The following is a 25,945-nucleotide window of genomic DNA, read 5'->3' on the forward strand; positions in this document are numbered from 1 at the left end:
CCATCTTTGGTCAACCAGCGGGGAGTTTCGCATTTACAAGATTTTGATAAGAAAACGTGTAGGTGTTCCCTCCTTCTGTGTGTTCTACAAATGAACATGACGGGTTTAATTTAATGGTGTGAGGGCCGGACCCGCTGCTCTCCTTTCGTCCTTCCAGTCTGGTTACTTCCTCTCTCATTCCCTCACCTTACGATGTCACCAATTAACCAGGGTCTAGGTTTCATTAAGGCATCGCTGCTGCTGCCTGCCGCCTTCTGTCACATCGCTGTTAATAAGCCCGAGACGGGTCCACTACCACACACACACACACGCACGCACACACGCACACGCACACGCACACACGCACACGCACACACACACACACACGCACACACAGGCTCACACACGCACACACAGGCTACGCGTGACCGCACACTTGTAGATCATCAGAGACACGTTCACTGTAAACACAGTCTGTTGTGTGCTTTTGAGCACAAACGCCTACACGCACATGCTTGGACGCAGCTGATCTGTCAACGCTTGAGCGTCTTTTGTTCAGATAATTTTAGAAATTAAGGCTGAATAATGAAATGGAAGATGATAGGAAGAGGGGGGGAAACAGCAAGAGAAATTCAGCATGTTGATCTCAAATCAAAGTCATGGTAGCTATGTCATTGTTATGCACAACAAAACAATGACATAAAAAATAATAACAATACAGAAACAGTATATTTGAAAAACTCCCCCTGGCAGCAGTATATACACTTTGTTCAGGCAGGGTTATTGTTTGAAAAATGTCTATAATAGTGCCAAATGATCCCCTAGTTTTTGTACACGCGCCAAAATGAAGAACTTAACCCAAATGGTATAATTGGCTAAATGTTAATGGATCATTCTTGACCTTTGAAACAATAGCAAAGTAAGGTGCATTTAGTGGCTTTTCTGGAGCTTTTTGAACCTCAGCTTTTAAGTTAACACAGACGAGAAGTCCTTAAAGTGATCATGAGAAAAAGGAAATTTAAACATCTACAATTCAAACACAGCTGGGAGAAACTGACAAAGATCATATCATATGTATCATTGAAATCATCTCTGATTCTGAGTCCAGTTACACTGCAGCCTACTGTACGCTGAGTTATTTCCTCTGTACATTTCTGTCATCCCAACACAGCATTCCAGCCACGGCACTGCTATTTTGACAGTTTGGAGGAAGCACAGCTGGGGTGATGCCGGGGTGAGGTTTTCCCCAGGGGTAGTAACCTGGTGGGTTGGAGGGGAGACATTTTCAGACGCACAGGTGCTGTTGAATATTAGAGTCACGGCGAGAATTCTGGGCTCATGTGAGTGAATTATTCATCCACTGAACCCAACGTGTGTGCCTCACCACGTCACCGCAATCCTAATCTGCACTGTTTTGATGCTGCTGCAGCTTCTAAGTGACTAAAGTCTATGGAGCAATGCTGGCCTATACAATGGCATGGGTGTCATATCAAATATTCACTGACATTCTGCTCATGCTCATATGTTCAATAATGTTTTTTCTTACGGTTCTCAAAAGAAACTACATTCAACAAGGTCCACTAATGAAAAAAAAAATACCTTCAGTAGACCTTTGTGCCATTCTGGACTGCAAAAACCACCAGATCGATATTGTAAATAAGAAACTGTTCTTAATGTTTCATCTGGAAAAATAAAGGTTAAATTACATTTTTTTAAATTTAATTTAAATCAGGAGGCTGATGTGGACATGCATAGGATAAATAGAAGATCTGGCACTGAAAAGATTAAATTTGGCAAATGTGATGCAGAATAGAGTGGAATCAGAAAATAGGGCCTGCTCTGAAAAGGAACACAAGCAATTTGTTGAATTAGGCCTACTTGTTAGAAACATCTGACTAACACAATAAATAAGGAAGGGGAGGCGCAGATCTTTTGTTGTTGTTAAATGGTAAACTTGTTTTAATGTGCAGAGAATGAAAAACACTTCAAGACAAACACTTGCCGGCTCTTGGAAACATGTCATAAGGTATTGAGCTAATGCTGAGATACAGGCAACTCCCCAATTCAGGACTAAACAAGCCGGCCTAAAAAGTGCTTTATGTTGCCTGTCTAAATCAGATATTCAAAACTACTTGACAACCACATAATGCTTATTTGTTGTGCGGTTGGAAATCACTGAAACAATAAAATTAGCTCTGCCTATTATCTATATTAGGCTACTACCGCCGTGCATCTTAACATGTCTCATTCCCCTCATTATATTGTAATGTATCAAATGACACTATATTATGTCAATATATCATATTGCATTATATTCTATTACATTAAGACAGACAAACACTGAGTACCATCAATGGTCACATCATCTGGCATACAGTGTTTACATAGACCTGCTTAACTTAATCGAGTCCAAGTCAAGTCCAAGACCTGGTCTAGTTGAGTCCAAGAGAAGACCAAGATCAAAGGCAGTCAAGAGCGAGTCCAGAGCAAATCAAGTCCTTTTCAAGACCATAATAGGAAACAGTGTCTTTCTAGTCCTAATAAAGTGATTAAGAAGTTAGGATGGATCTATAAATAAAGATTGATTCACCTTCTAACATCAAACCAATCAATGCATAGAATTTAAAAAACATTATTTTCAGCTGATCCGGAATCAGCAGCCAGGAACAACTTGACCAGTTATCGACAGTCCAAGACAATTTTGAGTCCAACAAGGCACGAGACCAAGAACAAGTGGGAAAAAAGTGAACTTGACACCGAGACCAGACTCAAGTAGGCCTACTAAAACCCTGCGGGATAAGCCTACTATAGTCCTAAGCGTTTACACATTATGAATGCAAATTAAAAGTAGAAATACTGGCCAACAACATCATAAGCAACAGAAAAATAAAATTGACAAAGAACTATTTAAGTTTAGTAGTTAAAAGCTTGTTTATTTGTTGTGCTTAGCTTCCGTTTCTTTTCATGTACAGCATGTTAGTTTGCCACACGCTAATCAGCAGCTAGCTTTTTTCTTCCTGAATGGATAACAAAGACAACTAATAGAAATAATAATATAATAATTATTGCAATAATTATACGTAGAATACATAGAAATACACTGATCAACACCATGACCAGCAATGGAAAATAAAGCAGCGAGCAGTGTTTAGTTTTAGTAGTTAAAAGCTCCTTTGTCTTGCTTTCCATCCTGTAGTGTCTGTCTTATTGTATGTAGTGTATGCTGTAAATTCACTGTAGAGATACAGTGACAATAAAGGCAATTCTGATTCTAATGTCTTTTGACGTATGCTAACATGCTAACCAGCAGCTAGCAGTTTTTTTTTTACTAAATGCATAACAATTCTAACCATTTGCACAATCTCCAGGCAGAACCTTGTAAATTAAAATTAGCAGTACAGTCACCAATCCCATGACAAGCAATATACAATAAAGGTATAAAGTATCACAAAGAAATGTCTAGGTTTATTTGTTAAAGCCCCCCTTGTCTTTAGCTTCACTGTCTCTTTTGTTTAATATTAGGTAGCATCACAGTAACTGACAGTAGAGGCTACTTATTCTGACCATTTACAAAATTTGTAAGAAGAGAATGGTGTTTATTGACATTTGGGGAAAGACTGAAAATAAATAAATCCTTTTGGTGTGAATCCAGTTAACTCCCTGTCACTTCCTCTTTTTATAAATGTCTCTACTGCCTACTTCAGCTGGGATCCTATTATGAATAATGGCCCATTTAGACATCTGGGAATGGCAATAGGGAAATTCGCAGTTAGCCTTGGGACTTGCTCAAAGACTTAGTAGGACAGGGAACAGATATATTTGCATTTTAGTCAAACCCTTGCTTCAGCAGTGGGTATTGATATTCACATTACAGAAAAAATATTCACATTATGTTCAGAGCATTTTAGTTATATTTCTTGAGGCTATAGAGTGCAGGGAGACAACTGGACAAACTGATTTAAAAGTAAAAATCAAACAGGGTAGGATTTAAATCATTCTTTCTAAAAGAACATTTAAAAAAACAGGTTCTCACATGTTTAAGTAGAGTGCTATGAGACACTGAGGCAGCCCAAATGATAATGATGCTGAAAAACCAACTGATGCTAGAGGCACATTAATTACTCCTTTTTCCTGATACCAATAAGTCTGAGACATCACAACCAACTGAATTTATCCTCCCGGCCAGCAGCGAACTATCATTACAATCAACTTGTCAGATTTTCACCAGTTTGTTGCATTATTCCAAAACCACGTGTTTTCAACTTTGTTTCCGTTTGCAACGTGGAGATGCACCCACACGTCTAATGACTCCGGTGCCCTATAATTTCTTTAGTGTGACAAACTGATTACAGGGTGAGAGTGGAGCTTCCAGCCAAGCATCATCTTTTCCAGTTATTGTTTTGTGTTTGCTCTGTCTTAAACAACGGCCCTGCAGCTGTGTCTCAATAGGCCTTTTCAATGAAGAAGTGTTGAACACCAGTGTGATATAGTACAACAGATCGCTGCAGCACAGCCCATGGCTACTGATTTTCAATGCATTGTTTGCTCAGGCACGTTGGCAATTTAAACCTGGAATGTGTTAACAACCAAGCGGACATCGGAGCAGACTGATCATCTTTGATAGTGGTCCGGCAGTTTGCCAAATTGTCCCCAGAAGAGCTGTTATTAATGCACTTGTCTCATGTCAGACTTCAGTTAGTTAACAGACGGGCACAGAGACTACACAAGGATATAATGTATGTTGTAATAAGGTTTGCCACACGGTTAAAAACATCAGATCATTCTGTTACCACAGGCTACTTCCAGTCTAGGGGCATTCACAGCTTTATCCTCATTATTCAAATGTTCAGCAAGAGACAACAGCACTTCTTGTCTGCAACATCATTCCGACTGTCTTATTCACCCTCTTTCATTCTGCCCCCCCCGGCTCTGACATCTCCGGAGTGACCACCCTGCACGGTGCAGAACGTACAGTAATGCCATTAAACCTCTCCCTAAGGAATCAGTCACGCAGACGTTTGAGCTTAGGGCCAATACAAAAAGAGATCCATTTGAAAAGGAGCCAAGCCCAGCCTGAGGAGGTCAGAGGGCTGTTTACAGAACAACAGTCTCTTATCGGCTGTATGCTTCCCAGAGGAGTCTCCACTGCAAACAGATAACAGCCTCCAAATAGGCACCAGAGTGTGACCGATAGGAGTATAATCAGGTACATTCTGCTTTGGGAGGAAGAAGTGGAGGACAAGGGTGGATAATAAGTGTACTCAACTGTTAGTGGCGAGATCATAAGCTAGAGGGATACACCTCGATTAAAAACACAGAAGATAAATACAATTTTGTGATGTGTCCCTCTCTCAAAAGGCAATGAAAAATGTATATGATAGCTAATGTCAGGATGTTTTTTTCACATCATAATAACCATTATTCAACAGGACCACTGAACCCTAATTCATCCTCAGGGATCGTTTCATTATTGAACAGTTAAATGGTCAATAGGTTTAGCCAAGGCAGCTTTTAGCACAACAAGGGCAACTAGACAGTGTAAAAGCCAATGCAAATAACTGGCACTCAAACAAGGCCTAATGCATTAATGACTGCACCAGGCGCGCTAATGTGACGGCAACAGATTCAGACTGACAGTAATGGAGGATTTTGCCCCTGGTTATACTCATAAGGCCCGGATGGGGAGAGACGAGGAGGAGGGATGTACACCTGCCTACTGCCTGAGCCTTGACAGAAGCCTAATAAATAACAGGAGACAAGGTGAAACAGCAGTAGCAGCCCCCACCTCCTCATCCTCCTCCTCCTCCTCCTCCTCTCACCGCAACCACCTACACTACCACCAGTTGTGTGAGGAGCAGCAGCCTACGGGGACAGATTTTTGGCATGAAACTGAGTCTCCTCCAAGTTAGCAAGTGCACCTGTCCCATACGGAGGAGACTTAAGTTATTCATGAAATTACACAAGAAACTTTGCCCCTTTTCAGCTGTGTGATTCTGGCGCCAAAAGCGGTGGCGGGAGTTTTATTTGACAGACTTGAAATTAAAGCTTCACACTTCAGGTCAAGGCTATACGCTCACCTGAAGCAAATATCAAAGTGCGCTCTATCAGAATCAATTTCAGTCCACATAATAAGCCCTAGGTTATAGGCGACAATGCTGAATAGAAGCCAGCTGATTGAACAGCAGGTTTTGAAGATAAGTGAGGAATGTGGCAGGGCCGAGGTCAATTCAATCTGAGTGTAAAGCCATTGGTGCAACTGCCAGTCAGCGGTCGCGGATATAGATTTAATTCTAAAGACGGCAGGAGCGGACATTTTTTAACAGAATAAAAGCCCTTTTAAAAAAAAAGGAAAATTCAATAAAAAAGTGAGCCGACATCCACCCTATACGCAGATATGAGCCCAATCAATTGAGCAGAGACACTGTTATGTCCTGATTTAAACTGCTTCTCCCACTCCTCCCTCGTTCCCCTCCTCATCACCATTAATAACAATTGAGACCCTTGGAGCATTAATTAGCGAAATGCTCCTGCATGCCTGGACTCTCTGAGCCACCTACAACCAACGCAGACTTTGGTAAACATGATCCACTGCATAGTAAGTTGTTGTTTTTCCACCGAGGGTTTTTCTTTTTTTCCATAGACACGGTGATGAGATCACAGAATTGTTGGAGGGTGCCTAACACACAACAAAAACACTCTCTCTTACAAACACTCCCCTCTCTGTCTCTCAATCTCTCTTCATTAGGCAGCCCCTGCGCTGGCCTGTGTGCGATTCATTAGCTTTTATCCTCTTCATTTGAAGAAGGAGCTGTTTATAATTAGAGCATCTCTGTTTGTCCAGCATCCTTCACACAGTCACATCTCAAGGCCAATTATCATTCCGCTGCAGAGCTCCCAGATAATGTAGCCACATCAGCCGCCTCGTGAACCAACTTCAAAACTATCTCTGCCTCTCAAGAATGTAAATAAAATCACTTGCAAATCAACAGCTAATGATTGGATGTGGAGTGGCACTCCAGGGATATGAAAATGATGAACCGTATTTGTGGACTTCACGTTTTGAAGATTTAGGGCAGCACTTAACCAATTCCCATACTTACAGTGCAGTCTGTGAACATGTGGACAGTCACATTTGTTTGTTGTTTTGGCCCTATACTCAAGCACTTTAACCTCAGTCATTGTTTTACTTCAAAATGCTTTCAGCTTTAGTTTAAAAGTCTTAAGTTGAGCTTTAAAATCACATTCCACATCCACAGTGTGGGAATTATAGCTATTTTATACAAAGTCCCAGAATCTTAGGACAGGCAAGCCAATGATCTTAAACATACAGTTAAAGCTCCCAGAGAGCTTTTTGTGGGCAACAGTGGAAAATTCTTGACCGGCCAGGTTAGTCATCTGACTCTGTCTCTCAGACTCTATCATGTTTCACTCGTGTGAGTGTCAGCTGATGCCTTGGGGTCATTGCTCAGAAAGTATACTCGATACCAAAAAATTAAATATGACGACAGGAAAAAAGAGACATTCTTCAAGCACTCTTAGGCATATCAGAGTCTAGCTGAAGTCACATTTAGTCATCCTGTTTTGCAATCTAAAATAATGTCAACTTTTTTTAACGTATTGTTAGGTTTTGTATCATTGAACTATATGCTATGCAGGATTTCCTAAAAACCAATGAAAAGATATATATCTGTCAATCATCACTATTGACACAATAAAAGTGTGTGTACCATGCCCTCTGCCTGGATTTCCTTATTTTCCTATGTTCGGGTCATTTTTGCTTGTCAGCCTTTGGGCACTGGGTGTGTAGACCCCAAGGATGAGCGAGTACACATCTAGAAGTAGGAAAATGGTCTACATGAAAACGAAAAAAAACAAAAAAAATCAGATAGTCCAAAGCAAAGTTCAAAGCTTGTTCCAAACTTAAGAGTGCATCTGGGATTGGCTTTCACTTTCGGTGCCGTATGTGTTGCTGTAGGTGGTGCACTGGGCTGTGTTCTGGCAAACGCGGACGTTGGCTTCTAGTGTTGTTGAGCTGGGGGGGAGGAGAGGCCAAGCATCTAACTGGAACAAAGTCTTATTTGCAGGTAAGTTTAAATGCCGTTTAAAGTGCTGCAGCTGAGCAGCTAATTAGCTAAGCAGCCAATTAGCTTCTGTGCCCTAAAATTGGGCACTTTGTTTTAAAAGGGCTACACAGTTCATTTCAGTCACTTTATTATCCCTGATGGGAAACTTTGCAGTCAGGTGCACAAGATAAAAACACACACAAAACTACAACAAACAACCTCTAAAAGTTATTGTGCAGGGAACAAAGGGGTTTTTACTCATATTGCTGTTGAACTGGAATACTTTGAATCTACGGCCTGGGGGGAGAGTTTCAAACTCGAAGTGAAGGGGGTGATTTGTGCAGTGTAATATAGGCCGGGCCTTGCGGATACCTGCTGGTCAAAAAGAGCTGTCAAGGGGGTACGTGGGATACCTATCATCTTACCTTCACAATATAGCTCAGGTGTGTTTTTTTCTTATGTTCAGGTTAGAATACCAAGCTACTTTATCCACGGTTCTATCGGATGACGATTTAAACCCCTCTGGATTAAAGCTAAGAGTGAGGACTTCACAGTCTTTTCAATGTCAACTGATTCCCATGTGCTTGAGTAGAGAGACAACAAAAATTGTCACTGTGCAAATAGTCTGCACTTCCCATTGTCTTCTTAAGCCATCATATAATACCACTTTTATTAATTTTTCTGTCTGTTTTACGGAAGTTAAATACTATTTATACAATGAAAAGCAGTCACAACGTGAAGGAAATGAGAACAGGACATTACCAGAAACACCGTTTCTCAGGAAATCATATTCATCCTTGATGAAAACACAAACTAATGTATCCTATGTGAAAAGAATTGTGTGACTCAGACACCTAACAAACTAGCTCATTTTAAGGTGTCAAACTGTGTCAATAATAAAGGTTTCTAGAAAGAACAGATTCTGAGCCTGATTCAATCTCTGCACTCGTTTTGTTACCTGAATTAAAGGCAGCAGGTAACAATGGAAAAGTCCACCCTTGGTTACTCTTGCACTGCTATACATCCTCAATCTGTGATGAGAAGGGTGTCTTTGTAGTTATTTTCTGATGAAATGTTGTTTACTTTTTTGGCTTGTCGACTTTTCCCTCAAAACACCTTTACTTGTTACTTCAGGTACTTATTTCCTATATTTCCAAAAATGCCTCGTGGCAACTTCCAGAGAACAGATGCTGACTTTTCCCATTGAAACAAAGCTGAATAGTGCGTCAAGCTGTGTGCCCTTCGCTCAGAATGCAACATGTTTTGTTATTCTGATATAATAAGTCCAATGAGAATAGCAAAATATTGGATATCTTCCTCTTATATGATGGGTTTCTGTAAAAAATAAAACATATAATAAAAAAACATTCTTTATGGTTGATTTTGAAGGACACCAGTTTTTTACATGCGCTGCTGATGCTTCAGATAGCAAATCTTATATGTTTTTCAATGTGGATGGTCAGAAAATATCTGGTATGCTGCATAAAACACAGAAAAAAAGAAAATTGACAAATGCAACACTGACAGCTGTTTTGCTTTAGTGTTAAGGGTGTAATTTTTTTATTTAGGCGTTGCAATGGTGTGTGTTCTTAGGTGTAAAACTAAGAAGCACAGATACTGACATGTATGTATGTATGTATGTATGTTAGACCTCTCTAGTCGTGAAGAGTGGATGATACTCCTGTCAGTCCAGTCACTTCAAACAGATGGTCTACAGCAGTACTGACAACTTGCACATTTTTCAAAGTTTATGATCAGTCTTAAGACAGCCATGCTGACAAACTCAGCAGAACCTTTTCTAGGAACTCACACATGTACCCGTAGTGTTTGAACAGCTTCAGTGTTTCCGCCACCTTCATTATCATCATGATAAAAGTGTCTGAAAAGCAAAGTTACAGAAGAACGTAGACACCTCACTTTCCGCTTTGTACCATCATCAATCATCATTGAGCTTTTTTTTTTCTCCTCCAACATTGGTTGAAGTCATAAAGAGAAAAAAAAAAAATCACATGCATATTTAATTTCATTCTCCACTGGCTCACACAAAGGAAACTGCCACCCTTCAGGACACCTTTCGGAAAAGTCTCTATTAAATCAGAGTCAGCTGGGAGAAGAAGAAAATAGGGGAGGGGGGGGGTGGGGAGAAATATTTCATGAGTGAAAAACTATCTAAATTATTGCCAGACTTCAAATGAAGTGCTGTTTATCTTCTCAAGCAGCCAATGTGTTGTTTTACTCCTTAGTCACAGCTTGGATGGCAATCAGGATCGGTCAACCAGGACGCTATCAGCAGCAGTCACTCTGCGGTGACAAACTACAGCTCTACGCTCAAGGCATGGGCATTATTCTCAACACACGGCTCACCCCTATCAGAAAACAAGGCAGGTTTTATGGCTGCTGGAAAAGGTGGTAAACATAACAAAGCGCACAGCTCCCTGGAATTTAATGTGCTCAGTCAAAAGACAGAGTATAGATATCAAAGGCTAGACCTTCTAGAAAAAAAAAACCTGTCCTCATAATGTAGAAAACACAAGCGCTGGCCATACACAACAAGTGATTTATAGTGTTGTTGTTTTTTTGCTTTCTCTCTGAACCTAGAGCACCCAGTGGGCATTGTGAATGCAACAAGGAGGGGAGAGAGAGAGAGAGAGAGAGAGAGAGAAAGAGCTGTTCATCTCTACCATGCCACTTAGAGCAGATAAGCAGGTGCATAAACAAGTTCACAAAAGGAAGGAGATGAAACCGATACAGTGTGATCGTGATTATGGAGGTTTTTTTATGCGTAAATTAAAAGACCTCCAAAGGGCTGTTTTCTCTGTGATCAAATTGAGGCTGCACAGTCACAAGGCGCTGATACTGTGCACTGAAGTAGACTGGTACTCTGGTTACCTCTGTGATCTAATTATCACATGAGCCGTTATCACATACTCTCCATAACAAATGTCTCGAGCCGCATGCACAGGCTCACATTTAGCCTCTACCGCTCCATCTGTGTGTGGCTAATCCGTCACCTAGCCAGAGAGAGCAACACACATCCAATTGATTTCCTCCTGGTTTACATATTTACACACACACTCATGCAATTAGGAGCACATTTATCGATGCTTTCGGACCCACTGGGAACCCTACAGTGCAGCCCACTCCAATAAATCTCCCACTCCTGACGCTGCCAGCGGGCAAGACTGATGAACCTCACACAAAAATGGACTGGGAATACTTTGAGCTGCAGGGTAAGAGAGTTCTCAGTCACTAGATTGACCCCCGGCGTTCATGCTGCTTGATTAAGAACGGTTTATTTAGCATAAAACCTTTAAATACAACTTCTGTAGGTCTATGAATGCCAGTTCTCCTGTGTAAAAAAAAAGATCCAAATCCAAATAAAACACCAATGTAATTAATTAAGCAGCTAAGTTGTTTTGTTATATCGGAGTTGTGATCAAACTGAAATTTTGTGACAAATAGTTTCCAAAGTTCATCTGAATTCTGATCTATGCATCTGACTCGAGGTCCTCCACTCAGAGCAGCTTCACTTCATCATCTGGGTATCATATTATGTGTGTACCATGCTGCCCCCAACAGGCACCAAAATGCATCAGTTGTCTGCTGAATCCCACGGCATGCAGCTTTTAACTGAAGCCACACATCACACAACAACTACACCTCACACACCGCTTCATCACACAGCAGGGTTTAAAATCAAACACATTCAGATACGGGGCCGTATTTTTATCACGTTTTTAAATTTGGCAGTATGGATCACCCTCGCAATGGACAATCATTGTCTCCATATTGATTGGCATGAATATAGGCTAATGTGCCTTTATGCCACATAGATAATGCCATTGTGGAGAGAGCAGAAATGACCCCTTTAGGGGCCAATTTAGACTCTGAATGTTAAGTCCCCTCGGGCGATCTACAGCCATTACACAGACGGTGAACGTCTGCTCTATTATTTTAGTAATTTACTAATTCTAATAAGTCACTATCTGGCACTAATCCCTGAACTTTTTCTTATTTCACAAAGCTTTGGATAGACTTACTGAAAATGAAGTGGCCCTTTGTATGAATATCATTCATTGGAGGAGTGTGGCGTTTGTATCAATATGGGAAAGTCTGCATCAGCAATCAGTCAAACAGTGAAACAACAAATCCATCAAATTTGCAGTGAAACTCCAAAGAAAAATGACAAAGACTTTTCAGACACATCCAAGCATGCATTCTTATCTGAAAAGCATAATGTGTGCAAGTCTAACAGTTAGTTTGATTTTTTTTACCAGTTAATTTGAATTCAAATAGATTTTTGAATATGGTCTGCAGGCAGCTCTGCGTAAATACAAAGTGTATCGGGCTATATCAAGTATCCAGTATCCAGCTATAGTGAAGAAGAACACAAAATAATAAAACAAAATGTCATAATTAAACTACAGTAGAGGGGAATGACATGGGATTTTAGATTATCCAGAGAATGTGATTTGGTTTTGCACTCAAGGTGAAAACTCGGTCCATCAAAGATTATCACATTGGGCATTTTAGGCACAGAACTTCACGTTAAAGTGATTGTAACGATGTCCACGACACTGTCACTGGGACATACATTAAGTTCATAAGGAGTTCACGGGGAAACATCGACACTTCCCAGGTCTCCTTTGGCTTATCGCCTCGCCGAATACAACCAACGGCGCACATTCAGCGACACGTCGGTTCGCGAATCCCTCGAGGTTAATCACATTAGATAGCAACTTATCAAGATAAAGTTAGACACGAACCAACTCCTTTAAACTTGTGCTCGTGTAAATCGTGGCGTTGAAAGCAGCGGTGTGGCCCCGGTGCCCGTAGCGCACCTGCTCGTTGCGCACGGCGGCGCAAAGGTGAGGACAAACTACTGATGAATGCCAGTGCTGTAGCGGCAAACTGAGACTTATCTGTGAGTACAATTAACATTGTAAGCTTATTTTGTCTACAGAATGCCACCAACATCAGACGAACGTTACTTTTACGCGTCCACACATACTCGGATGTACAAGACAAACATTATTTAAAGCGAATTTACACCCCAAACACAAGTTAAAGTCTTCAAATTAAGAGCCATCAGACAAAAATAGTGAGCAAATGGAGTTTAAGTCCCTTTCCCCTTTCACTTCGTCTCCTGTCTGAGGCATAAAACAGGACTGCGCGTATGTTTTGTACGTGCAAACATTTCCACATATTCCTCCTTACCTTTAAAAACTTCCCCTCGTACGGACAGCAGCAGGGTTATTGCAGCAAACAAGCAATTGATAACTTTATCCATGTCGACAGCGCCGTCTTAGCGTTAACCCCCAGCCGCGGGGTTAACTGGCAACTCTTCTTTCTTTAATGCAACTTGAATCCTACCTATACTGTGTTAGGGTTCAATATAAAGTGGCTGCTCCCTGCCCGCGTCCCTTTGGCGTGCTGTCGGGGGTGCGAGAGGACAATGTCGCCGACACGGCTGCTCCTTGCCAGCTTGCTCCACACTTGGAGGAGGAATGTGTGAGTGAGTGAGTCCTGATTCCGGAATTACGCGTGGATTGAGTGGTCCGGCAGCTCCAGGAGAGCAGCGGCTGTGTGGGCGGTGTCTGGCCGGTAGAGGGCGCGTTTGAGCCCCGACTGTGGATATAGGGAAGACAGGCGGAGGTGTCCCCTCCTCCTCCTCCTCCTCCTCCTCCTCCTCCTCCTCCTCCTCCTCCTCCTCCTCCTCCTCCTCCTCCTGGTCGTCGTGCCTCTCACTGTGACTCCATTGGTGTTTATTTGGACCAGCTGTGGAGAGTGAAGTTGGTTGAGGGTACATTAGTGCAGTTGCCCCGGGTCATGTTAGAACCTTTGGGCTGTTTAATCAGTCAGCCAGTTTTCATTTAAGTTGGAATTGAAAAAATAAAAAATAAAAATAGTGCTTGATCTTAACAGTTATAGCTACAACCATACAATGTCTAAAATATGCATAATCAATCAAATAGTCAAAATGAAAGATATTATTAATTATAAATGGTATTATGACTCTTCTTTTTTGAAATATTGATAGGATTTTGTCACTTCAGGCTGTGTACGTAGGCTTTTAGGTTTTAAGAAATATAAATTGAAAACTTGGTTTAGTTTCACTCGCCGTGTTTTCACCTATGATGAACTTACCTGACTGCTGGTCTAACTGATTTTGAGCTTACAAAACAATACCGTTAACAATACCTGTTTGGATTCTTAGACATCTGATCTCAGGACAGTAACCAAAAAATACATCTGTATAGAAAAAGTTACATTTTCAACACTTTTGCTGGTAACTTTTTTAGAGTTAAACATGTGGCTCATTCTTTGTAAGCACCAATCTAACTGAGCTTTTATTCACTCTAGCTGGCTGATTGGAGCTATTCAAGGTGTTACAACCGTCCCATGTTACAACTGTCCCTGGTCTCCCCTACTTCATATTTGCTTTATGCTGTATGTTTAAAACGGCAACTGATTATTCATTTAAATATATTTAAAACTGAGCTTAAACATTTGCTAAAGGGGACAAAAAAAAAACTGAAATGCCCACAAAACATTATTGTTATATATCATGTTTTATATGTTATGGGATATGCATGGGCAAATATCCATTTATCATAATATTTTGCTCGCCAAAAAGTTATTTAAAGACACTTAAATGGTGAGGTCATCTGTGTTTGTGATCAGTTGGACCCAAGTGGTCTAAGTCCCTGATGTGTTATGGGTTAACTGTTAAGATTCAAGATTCAAGATTCAAGAAGCTTTATTTATCCCGAGGGAAATTATTGTGCAACAGTTTCAATACAAAGGTGGGAAAGGATCAGAGTAACAATAAGCTAACATAATCAAATCAAAATAAAGCTAAGGTAAACGTTAAACCCTAATAACAGAAAACAGAAAACAGAAAATAAAGTGGATTGGGAGTAGCACTTGATCAAAAGTACTGCCAGCAACAATCATACACACGGATCATATCAATAGCCTTTTCAGTTTAAACAGGTCTTACAGCTGCAGTGTCTGAGTCCTCAAACAGAAGTAATGCATCATTTTCTGTAGCAGACCTTTGAAACATACCTTCAGTTCAAAATCATGCTGATAAGACCTTCTCGTTTAATTAGGAAATGCCTTAAAATAGTGTTAAGTAGGTTTTCCTTGTTGTAAAAAAGGGCCGAAAGTCTCCAGGACCCCAAACAGAACCGTATGGGTCATCATAGTCATCATACAAGGCCGTACATACGTAAACCTCTGGGCTGCATGCCTTTTTATCTATCAGGCTGACAGAATTATTTTGAAAAGCTGTATTACCTACTGGTGATAAGACAAGTACCAATATGATTATTTTCAGAAATCCATACATTTAAAAAGATAACATGAATGTCAATGAATAAATGGATCTTATTGATGAGCATCATGGGATATAAAATATATCCAATAGCTATTAAATGGACCTTGTGGCTGTTTCCAAGATGAAAACATTTACTTGAAACTTCAGCTTTTAAGCCCACATGAAGTTCTTAAAGTGCTCCGAAAATAGAAAAAATGAGAATCTACAATTCCATAATATTTGAGCAAACTGCATTTGCGGATGAAGAACATGGGATATGATGAACAGCCACTAAATGGACCTGGCATAATTTAATTTATGTGAGTAAATTCAGCTTGGTGTACCTGCACCACACTGTCTTAAAACGTGTCATGTTTCATTTCTCATCAATTTATTTATTTTTTTGTCAACTTTATTCTCCACTGGAAGGTGGATTCAATAATTACAGCACTAAAAATATATACTATACGCCTCTTTCATGCTCTACTTGCCTTACTTATTTTATTAATTTAATATTTCTTAAAACATTTTACCAACTGGCTTCTTAATCACAGTTCCCCCTTGTGTGTCCTTTCTGATCAAATCCACACATTGATCCTATTAAAGGGAATCCCAGGCTGACCTTCAAGAGGACCTCATCGGTTGACCTTGCATGTCAGGGACGCATCACACATTTTTTCAGCTTTGATGAATCAGTAATGAGGCCATACTTAGGTATAGCTATACAAATATTTGATCAAAATGTGTCTTATCTGAGACGGCAAGTGCAAACAACCCCAGGATATTTCCACAGCTATATCAAATAAAGTGAAAGAGAAGCAACTGAAGACAAAGTCAAGCAATGTCATTCTCTTATTGTTTTTGCATGCATAAACACACATGGCAATTTCACTTGTACCAGCAGTTTTCATGGCTAATTAAAATGCAGCCAGATTGACATGGGTCTACATTTAGTCTCAAAATGACCTCGTGTTGTCAAGGATATATGGCGCCAGTTGTTGTTTTTCCACTAAGACTAAGTCCACTAATCAATGGTTGAAGCATTTCGCAGAAGTGCCACACGTCTTTTTGTGGTCTTTAGGTATTGTCTCTGCTCTAACAGTTATGTTGCCAAGAATGTATGAATACCAGTCTGAGCTGAAATGTCATGGGAATAGATGAGAATGTAAACTCCTCCGACTGGATGGAGTAGTGAATGGATAGCATCATTGTTTGCACTCACAAATGCAGAAAGTGTGTGTTTATGTGTGATTGAGCGTGGTCCCAGTGGTTCTTCATAAACAAGATATGGTCAACAAATATATCTAATCTTATCCTACCCTAGTGTTTTGAAACCTACTCCCACAGCCCTATCAGATAAACTACAGAACCCCTCCATCAAATACTATAGCCGTCGTAATCCAAATATGTTTATTTGTATTCATTTTAAACTGGATTTTACATAAAAGTAAATATTATTACAGCAATTTCTTCACATTTGTAACTGTTTTGGAGGTTTGTATTTGTACATTTATCCAGTATTTACCATTTATCCATTACTTTTAGCCATATCATTTTAATCAATTATCCATTACTTTTAGCTCACAATTTCAACCAACTATCCATTACTTTTAGCTAACTATTTCCTCCATTTATCAATAACTATGTTCCCCATTTTAGGTTACTTTTAGCAGACTATTTATCGATTATGTTTAGCTAACAATTTCAACCAACTATCCATTACTTTTAGCTAACTATTTCCTCCATTTATCAATAACTATGTTCCCCATTTTAGGTTACTTTTAGCAAACTATTTATGGATTATGTTTAGCTAACAATTTCAACCAACTATCCATTACTTTTATCTTAGTATTGCCACTATTTAAGCTACTTTTAGCTGACTATTTCCATCATTTAATCATTACTTTTAGCTAACTATTTCCTTACATTGTACACCGGCCGAATTTTCGCAATAACACGGAGAGAATCACGTTCACATGTCTCGTGAAAATCCATTTTGTCAGGCTTCATGAGCTCCAGGTAATGTGTTTGTGTTTTGGCCATAGACTGGTAGAGTAGATCCAGCCAATCAGCGTCCTGTGAGAAGGTATTTGACCTTTGTATTTGAAGCATGATTTGACGACACGAGAGGGGACCATGGAGGGGACCATGGAGGGGACCACTGGTTCAAAACAACAATGGTGGCTCCTGAAGACGTTAGCTTAGATGCTGCAATAGCATCAGTTTTATCACAACTGAACAACTTTTTATTAGAGAAGGCTTTTTTGGATGGAAAGTCAGGTTAACTATTTGCATCACATATCCATTATTTTTAGCTAACTATTTCCACCATTTATCCATTATTTTTAGCTAACTATTTCCACAATTTATCCATTATTTTTAGCTAACTATTTCCACCATTCATCCATTTTTAGCTAACTATTTCCACCATTTATCAATTATTTTTAGCTAACTATTTCCACAATTTATCCATTATTTTTAGCTAACTATTTCCACAATTTATCCATTATTTTTAGCTAACTATTTCCACCATTCATCCATTTTTAGCTAACTATTTCCACCATTTATCAATTATTTTTTAGCTAACAATTTCCACCATTTATCCATTTTTTTAGCTGACTATTTCCACCATTTATCCATTATTTTAGCTAACTATTTCAACCATTTATCCATTATTTATAGATAACTATTTCCACCATTCATCCATTTTTTAGCTAACTATTTCCACCATTTATCCATTTTTTTTAGCTAACTATTTCCACCATTTATCCATTATTTTTTAGCTATTTCCACTCTGTATCCATTGCTTTTAGCTAAATATTTAGATTTTTCTACTGCTTGTTAACAAACTTCTTTTCAAGAACTCTCTCAATCACACAGTGTAGGGATGTTAGAGCTAACTCAATATGTGGATATTTTTGCAGAAGTACCTCTGTTTAGGAATCAACATACAATCAATATTTGGTGTTATAAAAAACAAGCCCCGTCCGGTCCAAGGTGTACCCCGTCTCACGCCTGATGTCAGCTGGGATCGGCTCCAGCCCCCGCTGGAAGGAAAAGCAAGCCCATGTTCTATGTACCTGACCTTTTTTTTAAACCAGTAACCTTTTACAAGCTTACTCTCATCGTGCTCTCAAAGCAAGACAAAGACATTACTATGACATTACACTGATTTGTTGGTAGGAAGTGTCTCCAAAACTGATGCCAGGTCAGGATCAAAAGATTCCATATTTGCGTCTCAAAGGTTATGGCTCACTGTTGCCCATTTCTGAACAACATCCTGAGCTATTGAACAGGTGATTTTGACATTTCATCGTTGAAAGCCGCCTCCAGCCATGAAGAACCTGTTGGCCTTCAGCAAATCTATTTTCCCTCATTTTTCTCCCTGCAGGAACAGTGTGAATCGAGAACGATGAGCTTGATAACACTTTGTAGTAATTGACGTAAATGGCAGTATAATGCTGTTTGTCAATAAATCCCAATCAACTCACCCTATGTGAGGAGTCTCAGTGTGACTGAATAAATCACAGAACTTAAATTGCACTCCAAAGAAAGACTTATTAAGCCTCTCCTCATGTGGCTGCCAAACAACAGAGATTTTAACATTTAATTCCATTGTGATTATCCCGTGCCTTGATTGTCAAAAGCTCAACGCGAGATTGATTAGCCGTCCTTCATTATGGGAAGTCACTGGCTGCTGGTGATGCTAAACTGTTTTCTAAGCTTTGACTTATGAATGCAAATACATTTGTATGAAGAACACGGGGGCCAATCTGTGCACACCCAGTTGTTATATCTTGCACAGTGTCTCATTATAAAGCAAAGTTATTGGAGCACACAGCAATTAAATAGGATCAGCAAATCCTACAAAGCCTGCTGACTGCAGTCATGGGTGATCCCCAGTGTTGACCACTAGTGAGTACTGTTCACTGCAATGTGGTGGATTTAATTAACTGTCATGTGTTTAAACTGTGTTTTACTTGACTGTAAACAGGCTTGCAAAAATGAATCCCTCACATTACTTTTGTTATTAAATCAAAATAAGAGTTTTAGTCTGTTAACGTTCACTTAAAGTAAAAAAGTGACACTAGCACACAAAGTTGTTGAATATTGTAATGTCACTGAAATAGGAACATCGCAACAGAACACTAAATTCAGGTCATCTGACTCATATTGAAGCAATATTTTCTATAGGTGCCGACATGTCCCATGATCACTATCTAGGACAAAGACTTATTCAGGAGGGGTTTGTGTGTGTGTGTGTGCGTGCCTGTGTGTGTGTGTGTGCGTGCCTGTGTGTGTGTGTGTGTGTGTGTGTGTGTGTGTGTGTGTGTGTGTGTGTGTGTGTGTGTGTGTGTGTGTGTGTGTGTGTGTGTGTGTACACTGAGAGAGAGAGACGGTGTGAGTGGATAGCCCAGCATTCACTTTGACTAGTAGTAGCTGGTACATACCAACAGAGGTCACTTTTCTGTCTTTTCTAAAGCACCTTTAATCTTCACTGTGATTGAAAGTATGACCTTTTTCAATGCGGTGACGTCTTAACTCCATTAATAGCTGAGCAGCCAAGTTGACATAAACTTTCTTTAATTGACAGGAGCAGCCTGGTGGTATACTAACCTAAATTAGATGCACACGGATTGACCCATTTACACAGTAAGACTCATCTTGTTTCCATTTACTACAAAATCACTTACTACAAGCATCATAATGTTAGTTGAAGGAGTAGTTGGAATAGTAAAGTGTAAAGTACCTTTTTCCAAAGAACTATTTACTGCAGAGTAAATGCACTGAAATTACCAATACCACAGTGGTAAGCAAAATAAGCCGATATAGATATAATCACTTTATATATATATATATATATATATATATATATATATATATATATATATATCACAATAGGAAAAGTGTTAAAAATAGATTTAATCAAACTACGTAACAATACAATGAGCATTCAGTTGAACCACTTATCTGCCTTACATAATAAAACCCGCATTTAAGAATTTTTCTACTAAACTGTCACATAACTGTAATATTGACTTATGTGTCAAGATCTTGGACTGGTTAAATATACACTAGAGAATATCAGTGTATGATCTGCTACTGTGTAAACACGTGTTCTATACAACAGTATGTGATGAACATCCATAAAGATCTATAGTAAGTAAAAAAAACACTTTTAATTGTATTTATCTAGACATGCTTGCTGGAGAGACATGCTTGCTGGAGAGAAGAAGATTTACCCCTTATAACTGTCACATTTTTGTGCATTTTGCATAGCATCAGTAAAAGGGTCCACTTGATGACAATATTCATTCATTATTTAAAAAAAAATGTCTTCATGTTTGATAATTGGCGTACTAAAGTAAGTCGAGTTCCAAATTGTAAAATCGCTTCATATAAGTAAGAAAATACTCTAAACTCAAATGGAAATCCTTTCTGATCTTTACCAACATCTACGTTTACTTTCAATTGTTTGAATTGAATTGAATTGAATACTTGGTACCACAATAGTCCACATTTTTTAAGAAGTCATTTCCAATCATATCATGCATTGTATGTCCCCCCCCCCCATCGCTTTAAATCGCTTGTGTGGCAACGGGCGACAACCTCAGAGGAGCTGCCACCCAGCAGCCCTGCTCTGATCTGATGGAGTGGAACAACATTTAATCAGAGTTTAAGTCCCTGTTGTGTTTTGTTTTATTATTTTGCAGATCGTAAGCTCCCCCTTCACCGTTCTTTCCGCTGACTTTGAAAACCTGATCCCCATGACATGAATTCAACAAAGAGGGTGGTGATATGTAGCTGAACTTAACCCTGTGCCCCCATTCACTGCCCCCAGGCCAAATAAGATCAACTGACCAGTATTCGGCCCCCAAATGTAGACCTGTACATTTTTTGCGTGAGCTTAGCGACTTGTCCTGACCGCTTTGCTGTGGATTAAAAACTGTTTGGACATGACACAGCAGTGAATCGTTGTTTATTTTTAACCCAGCTTTTACAGTACATAGAAAACAGGAAATAATAATATTCATACTGCGTAATGGTAATATGTCTTGAGTGATAGTATCTTAATGCAACCAGGCAGCTGTGGTAACAGCTAGAGCTCACAGCATGACTGCCACGTGCCAGGGGTCAGATTTGTGCCAACATCCTATTATGACTCTTTTAGACACACCCACACATGAACACAGAAACACAAACACACATCCACACAGTGATAGCCCCTCACGTGGGCTTGAGGTAGTTGTAGAGGGCACTGAGTCCTCCTTGCAGAACCTCTTTTATAGGCTTGAGGAGGGGATTGTGGATAATATGAAGTCCTTTATCCAGCGGGTGGCAGGCCAACCTCCCAAGCCTGTTTAGTAGATACATTTCCATGGGCACATTTTGCAGGTCATTGAAATCAACATTGAGGAGTTCTAAAGACTCCAGGAAGCACAGCGTCTTAGGCAGTGTGTGGATACTGTTTCCCTCCACAATGAGAATCTTCAGGTTAACCAAGTCCTGAATCTGATCTGCGATGGTCTCCAGACGGTTACAAGCCAGGTGGAGAAAGACCAGGCCCTTCATGCTGTAGACGCAGGTGGGGATGTGTGCTATGCGGTTGTGACTAAGGTTGAGTTTGGTCAGGTTGTGCATTGCTGCCAAGCTGCCGGGGAGGCCTGTGATCTGATTGTTGGCCAGGCTGAGCACCTCCAGGCAGGCGCAGGAGCCCAACTCCTCTGGCACCTCGCTCAGGCGGTTCCGACAGGCGAAGAGCACACGAAGCTTCTTCAGCAGGCTGATCTCGGGCGGGAGGCTGGACAGGTTATTACCCCACAAGTTGAGTATCACTAGATTGTCCAGAGCACCCAGGGCAGGGGGCAGGGAGCACAGGCAGTTCATGGACAAGTTTAGCTTCTGCAGTTCTCGGAGCTCCCACAGCTCAGAGGGAGTCTCGTCGAGCGCCCGCATGGACAGGCTGAGGGTGCTGTAGCCAAAGTGCCTCGTGGTGTGTCTGCGGATCCTCTCAGCGGCCGAGGACAGGCTGGGCTGGTCGTCTCTCCCGGAACTCTTCCTCCTTTGACTAACGCTCACCTCATTCAGCTCCTTGTTGGGGAAACTGCGAGATTGCTTCCCACCCATCGTCCTCGCAGTACTGTGGATTATAACACCTATAACAAGATGTCAGCATGCGCCTAGCTGAAACACAAACAATGAGAGGGCTCCTAAAGGTAATGGCTGCTGATTGATCTCCAGGGTTCTTGAACGAGCCACACAGAACATGATCAGTTCTACAGGTTGTTGTAGAGCTCCTGATGTTTGGCAGCAGTTACACTGAGTACTGACTGAGCTTTTCTCACAGAGTCGAGTTGCAGGCTGCTGTAACTGAGCACAGGGGCTCGTGGTCTGTGTCTCCCAGACCAACTGCCTGTCTTACTGGATTTCATACCCCAGCTGGTCCTGTCACTTTTCATGTCCACAGATAGCACCCTGCTCCCCACCCACTACCGGAGGGGCAAGGCTGTGGATAGGATGCTGTGTGAGCTCAATTAGATGAGGTCACTGCCACGATTCCATAGCGTCACACACAGAAATACTGTGTTTACGTTCACAAACGCAGCAGCACGTGGTACACATTATTCTGTTAGCTACACCTGCTGTGTTTTGTAAGTGTATTGTAGCTTGCACTTAAAATAATTCGGATACTTAACATACCATCTCTGGCTGACCATAATCTCCTCTCTTTTTCTTTTTTTTTCTCGCGTCGGCCCCAGCGCCTTTGTGCCTGATCTTTTGTCTCAACTTAAATATGGCACCGAGCCGGCAGCCGTGAAAACACTGAATCATTTCTCAAATAAGTAACAGTTCTTAAAGGTATTAGTGGAACCATATGCACAGACATGCGCTGGTTTAATCTCAAGTGCAAAAGGACATGGAGCATTCCAGTGTGCTCCTAGAAAACCCTGCTGCTATTCAAAATCTCATTCATGTGGCCCTGAGGGGAGATTCTCTCTTCATGTAACAGCATACACTGTAGTGCATTTACATTTTCGAATTTGTCTTTCCCCCCAGCAATTTACACACTGAGGAGAAAAGTCCTTAATGCTTTTTCTCTAAAGAGTTCACCAAGTATATTTGTAGCTATTTGTTCCACTTCCTTTCAAAATGTCAAATAAAATAAAAAAAATTCAAATATTACAATTTTCCAGTATTTACCTAGAGTCATGTGAATGCTTACTACTGTATGCCAGCTCACTGTAAGGCAGCTGAGATATCCCATCATGCATCTGTTGAGATGCAGAGTACTCAATGTGTCACGGAGCTACACAGACAAACACCTACAGTACAGGCAATTTAGTGACTATTTCCATTTCCTGTAAAGAGGCTGAAGGTCCTCGAGGCAGCGGCCACAGGTACGACTCTGACCTTTGACCCTTTGCTGCATGTCTCCCTCTCTCTTACCCCATTTCCTGTCCGTCCTGTATAATAAAAACGCTTAAAAAAACTGCTAAAAATAATCTTTATATATATATATATATATAAAACACTCTTGTATGAATTAAATTACCCAACAGTGTATGAAGTTGTTATAATTAGCTCCGCTTTAACTAGCTACAACAGTGAAATGTTGCTTACACATTAAGTGATATTTTACATGTAGGTATTTGACTTCTAATGAGTATTTTCATATTATAATGTTGCTATTTTGCCGCAATTAAAGCTGTCAAAACTTAATTCAACACTGTTCATATGATTATATCCTGCTTGTCCTTGGACTGTAGGAGGAAACCCTCAGAGAAAAAGGAGAACATGAAAACACATTATGATATCCTACTGTAGCTAGCCTGGTTTGAACTCTGGTCCTTCCTGCTGTGAGGCAACAGTGCCAACGTTTGTTCCATAGTGCATGTGACAGCCTCTACCCTTACAGGATTAATGCAGAAAACAACAAAAAAACAAGAAAATCCTGTGGGAAATCCAGGGAATAAAACCAGGATAAACTTCAGAAAGAGCAACAGAGGATAGATCCCTCTAACAGTATATACTGTATGTACAGAGTGAACACCGTGTACAGTACAGCATGTACACTGCAGTGCTATGTCAACCATACTGAGAATATTAGCTCCATCTATCTATCTATCTATCTATCTATCTATCTATCTATCTATCTATCTATCTATCTATCTATCTATCTATCTATCTATCTATCTATCTATCTATCTATCTATCTATCTATCTATCTATCTATCTATCTATCTATCTATCTATCTATCTATCTATACCCATTTAACACATAAGCAATATATAAACATTATACATTGATTATAACATAATGTAGAGCAGAAGATAAACTGGTCTGGGGTTATTGTCATTCATTATCAGTTTATATATCAGCATGCAGTTAGGAATGCTTAAGTTGTTAGCAACTACATAATAAATGAATAAACAATTTTATAAACCTTTTATAAAATTGTTAAAAGTTAAATTAAGTGCTACCTTGTTCTCTAATCACTGTAAAACAACAGTTAACCTAAATTGTAATTTTGTCCAATTTACGGACAGACGTTGACCTTTGTTTTTTCAAAATAAACACTTTTTTTTAAGTGTGAACGTGTTTAATGGCCCCAATTATTATTATTACCTCTAAGAGGTGTCACTCAAGTGATTAACAAGATTTCTGCAACAGGAGAGGTCTACAGTCATGAGATCAATTAACGTATTATAGAAACATTATGGTTGTAAATGGGACCTTGGACTTGATCCACTTTCCTCGACAGCCTCACAGAGTCTGACCAGGTCTTAGAGCGGCCTTACTCATCATTCTTCCCCCCGTCCGGTAATCAAAGTACTCGGATGACAGTTAGCCGTGATATCCAACTCTGGGGACTCTGGGTGGCTCTGCTCTGAACACAGCTACATCAGCACTTATGAATGACAGGTTGAATCATGTGTTTGCTGAATTGGACACTGGAACGGTCCATTCAGGCAGCTGCTTGTGCAGCAAGTCTCATCAGGACATTTTTTTTAGTTATGTTATGTTACCACATTCATATCACAGTAACTTTGTGCAGAAAATGCTATCTGACTGATACTTTATCACAAAGTCTTTATTCAGCCCTCAGTTTTAGGAGCAGATATGTGCTGCTGTTCTTGTGTATATGTGAGGCACGGCTAATTTCACAAACAGCAGGATTGCTATCTCCCGCCATTCTCTATTTACACGAAAAATGACACCTCAGCTGTAACCGTAAGAGCATCCCCACACCCACACCCCCATGTGCAAACACATCCCCGGAGTGGCAATATGAGGCTCAGAACGCAAGCTGTCAAATATGCAGGAAACCCATGGCTTCATATGCATATCCTTCATTATGGGTTAACTGTAGCATTGCAATACCTGGAAAAAGCTGAGATGGGTGGACAGATGGAAGGAGGGGGTGGGGTAGAAGCTAGATAGGTAGGTGGATGAATGGACGGAGCGAATAATGTTCAATTTTGTGACAGATAGATGTCATCATGACATACTTCTTCATAACACGCCTGGCACTTCATCACAATCCTGTGAGGCATGAATCTTCATTAAATGCTCCTTTAT

The 25,945-nt window shown here is 40.2% G+C and overlaps 2 protein-coding genes across 2 annotated transcripts in view; both read right to left on the reverse strand.

Annotated features, from left to right (window-relative positions):
- LOC310957783 (receptor-type tyrosine-protein phosphatase mu) overlaps positions 1-13,332 on the reverse strand; it is a gene marked incomplete at its 5' end in the record, with an annotated part of 160,805 nt that extends 147,473 nt beyond the window's left edge. Inside the window, one exon of the mRNA XM_083928513.1 lies at positions 13,260-13,332. Within this exon, the coding sequence (XP_083784639.1) occupies positions 13,260-13,332 (73 nt within the window). The remainder of the gene's footprint in view (positions 1-13,259) is intronic.
- An 8,032-nt stretch (positions 13,333-21,364) lies between these two features.
- LOC310957448 (uncharacterized protein) lies at positions 21,365-22,579 on the reverse strand. The gene has a single exon (XM_083928011.1). The coding sequence runs from the start codon at positions 22,489-22,491 to the stop codon at positions 21,592-21,594; it is 900 nt and encodes a 299-aa protein (XP_083784137.1). The 5' UTR covers positions 22,492-22,579; the 3' UTR covers positions 21,365-21,591.
- Positions 22,580-25,945: the final 3,366 nt, after the last annotated feature.

This window comes from Echiichthys vipera (genome assembly GCF_963691815.1).
Source record: "Echiichthys vipera genome assembly, chromosome: 15".
Classification (NCBI taxonomy): domain Eukaryota; kingdom Metazoa; phylum Chordata; class Actinopteri; order Perciformes; family Trachinidae; genus Echiichthys; species Echiichthys vipera.

Excerpts from the sequence above, each read along its gene's own strand:
- LOC310957448 (XM_083928011.1), bottom strand. The coding sequence starts at position 22,491 with ATGGGTGGGAAGCAATCTCGCAGTTTCCCCAACAAGGAGCTGAATGAG.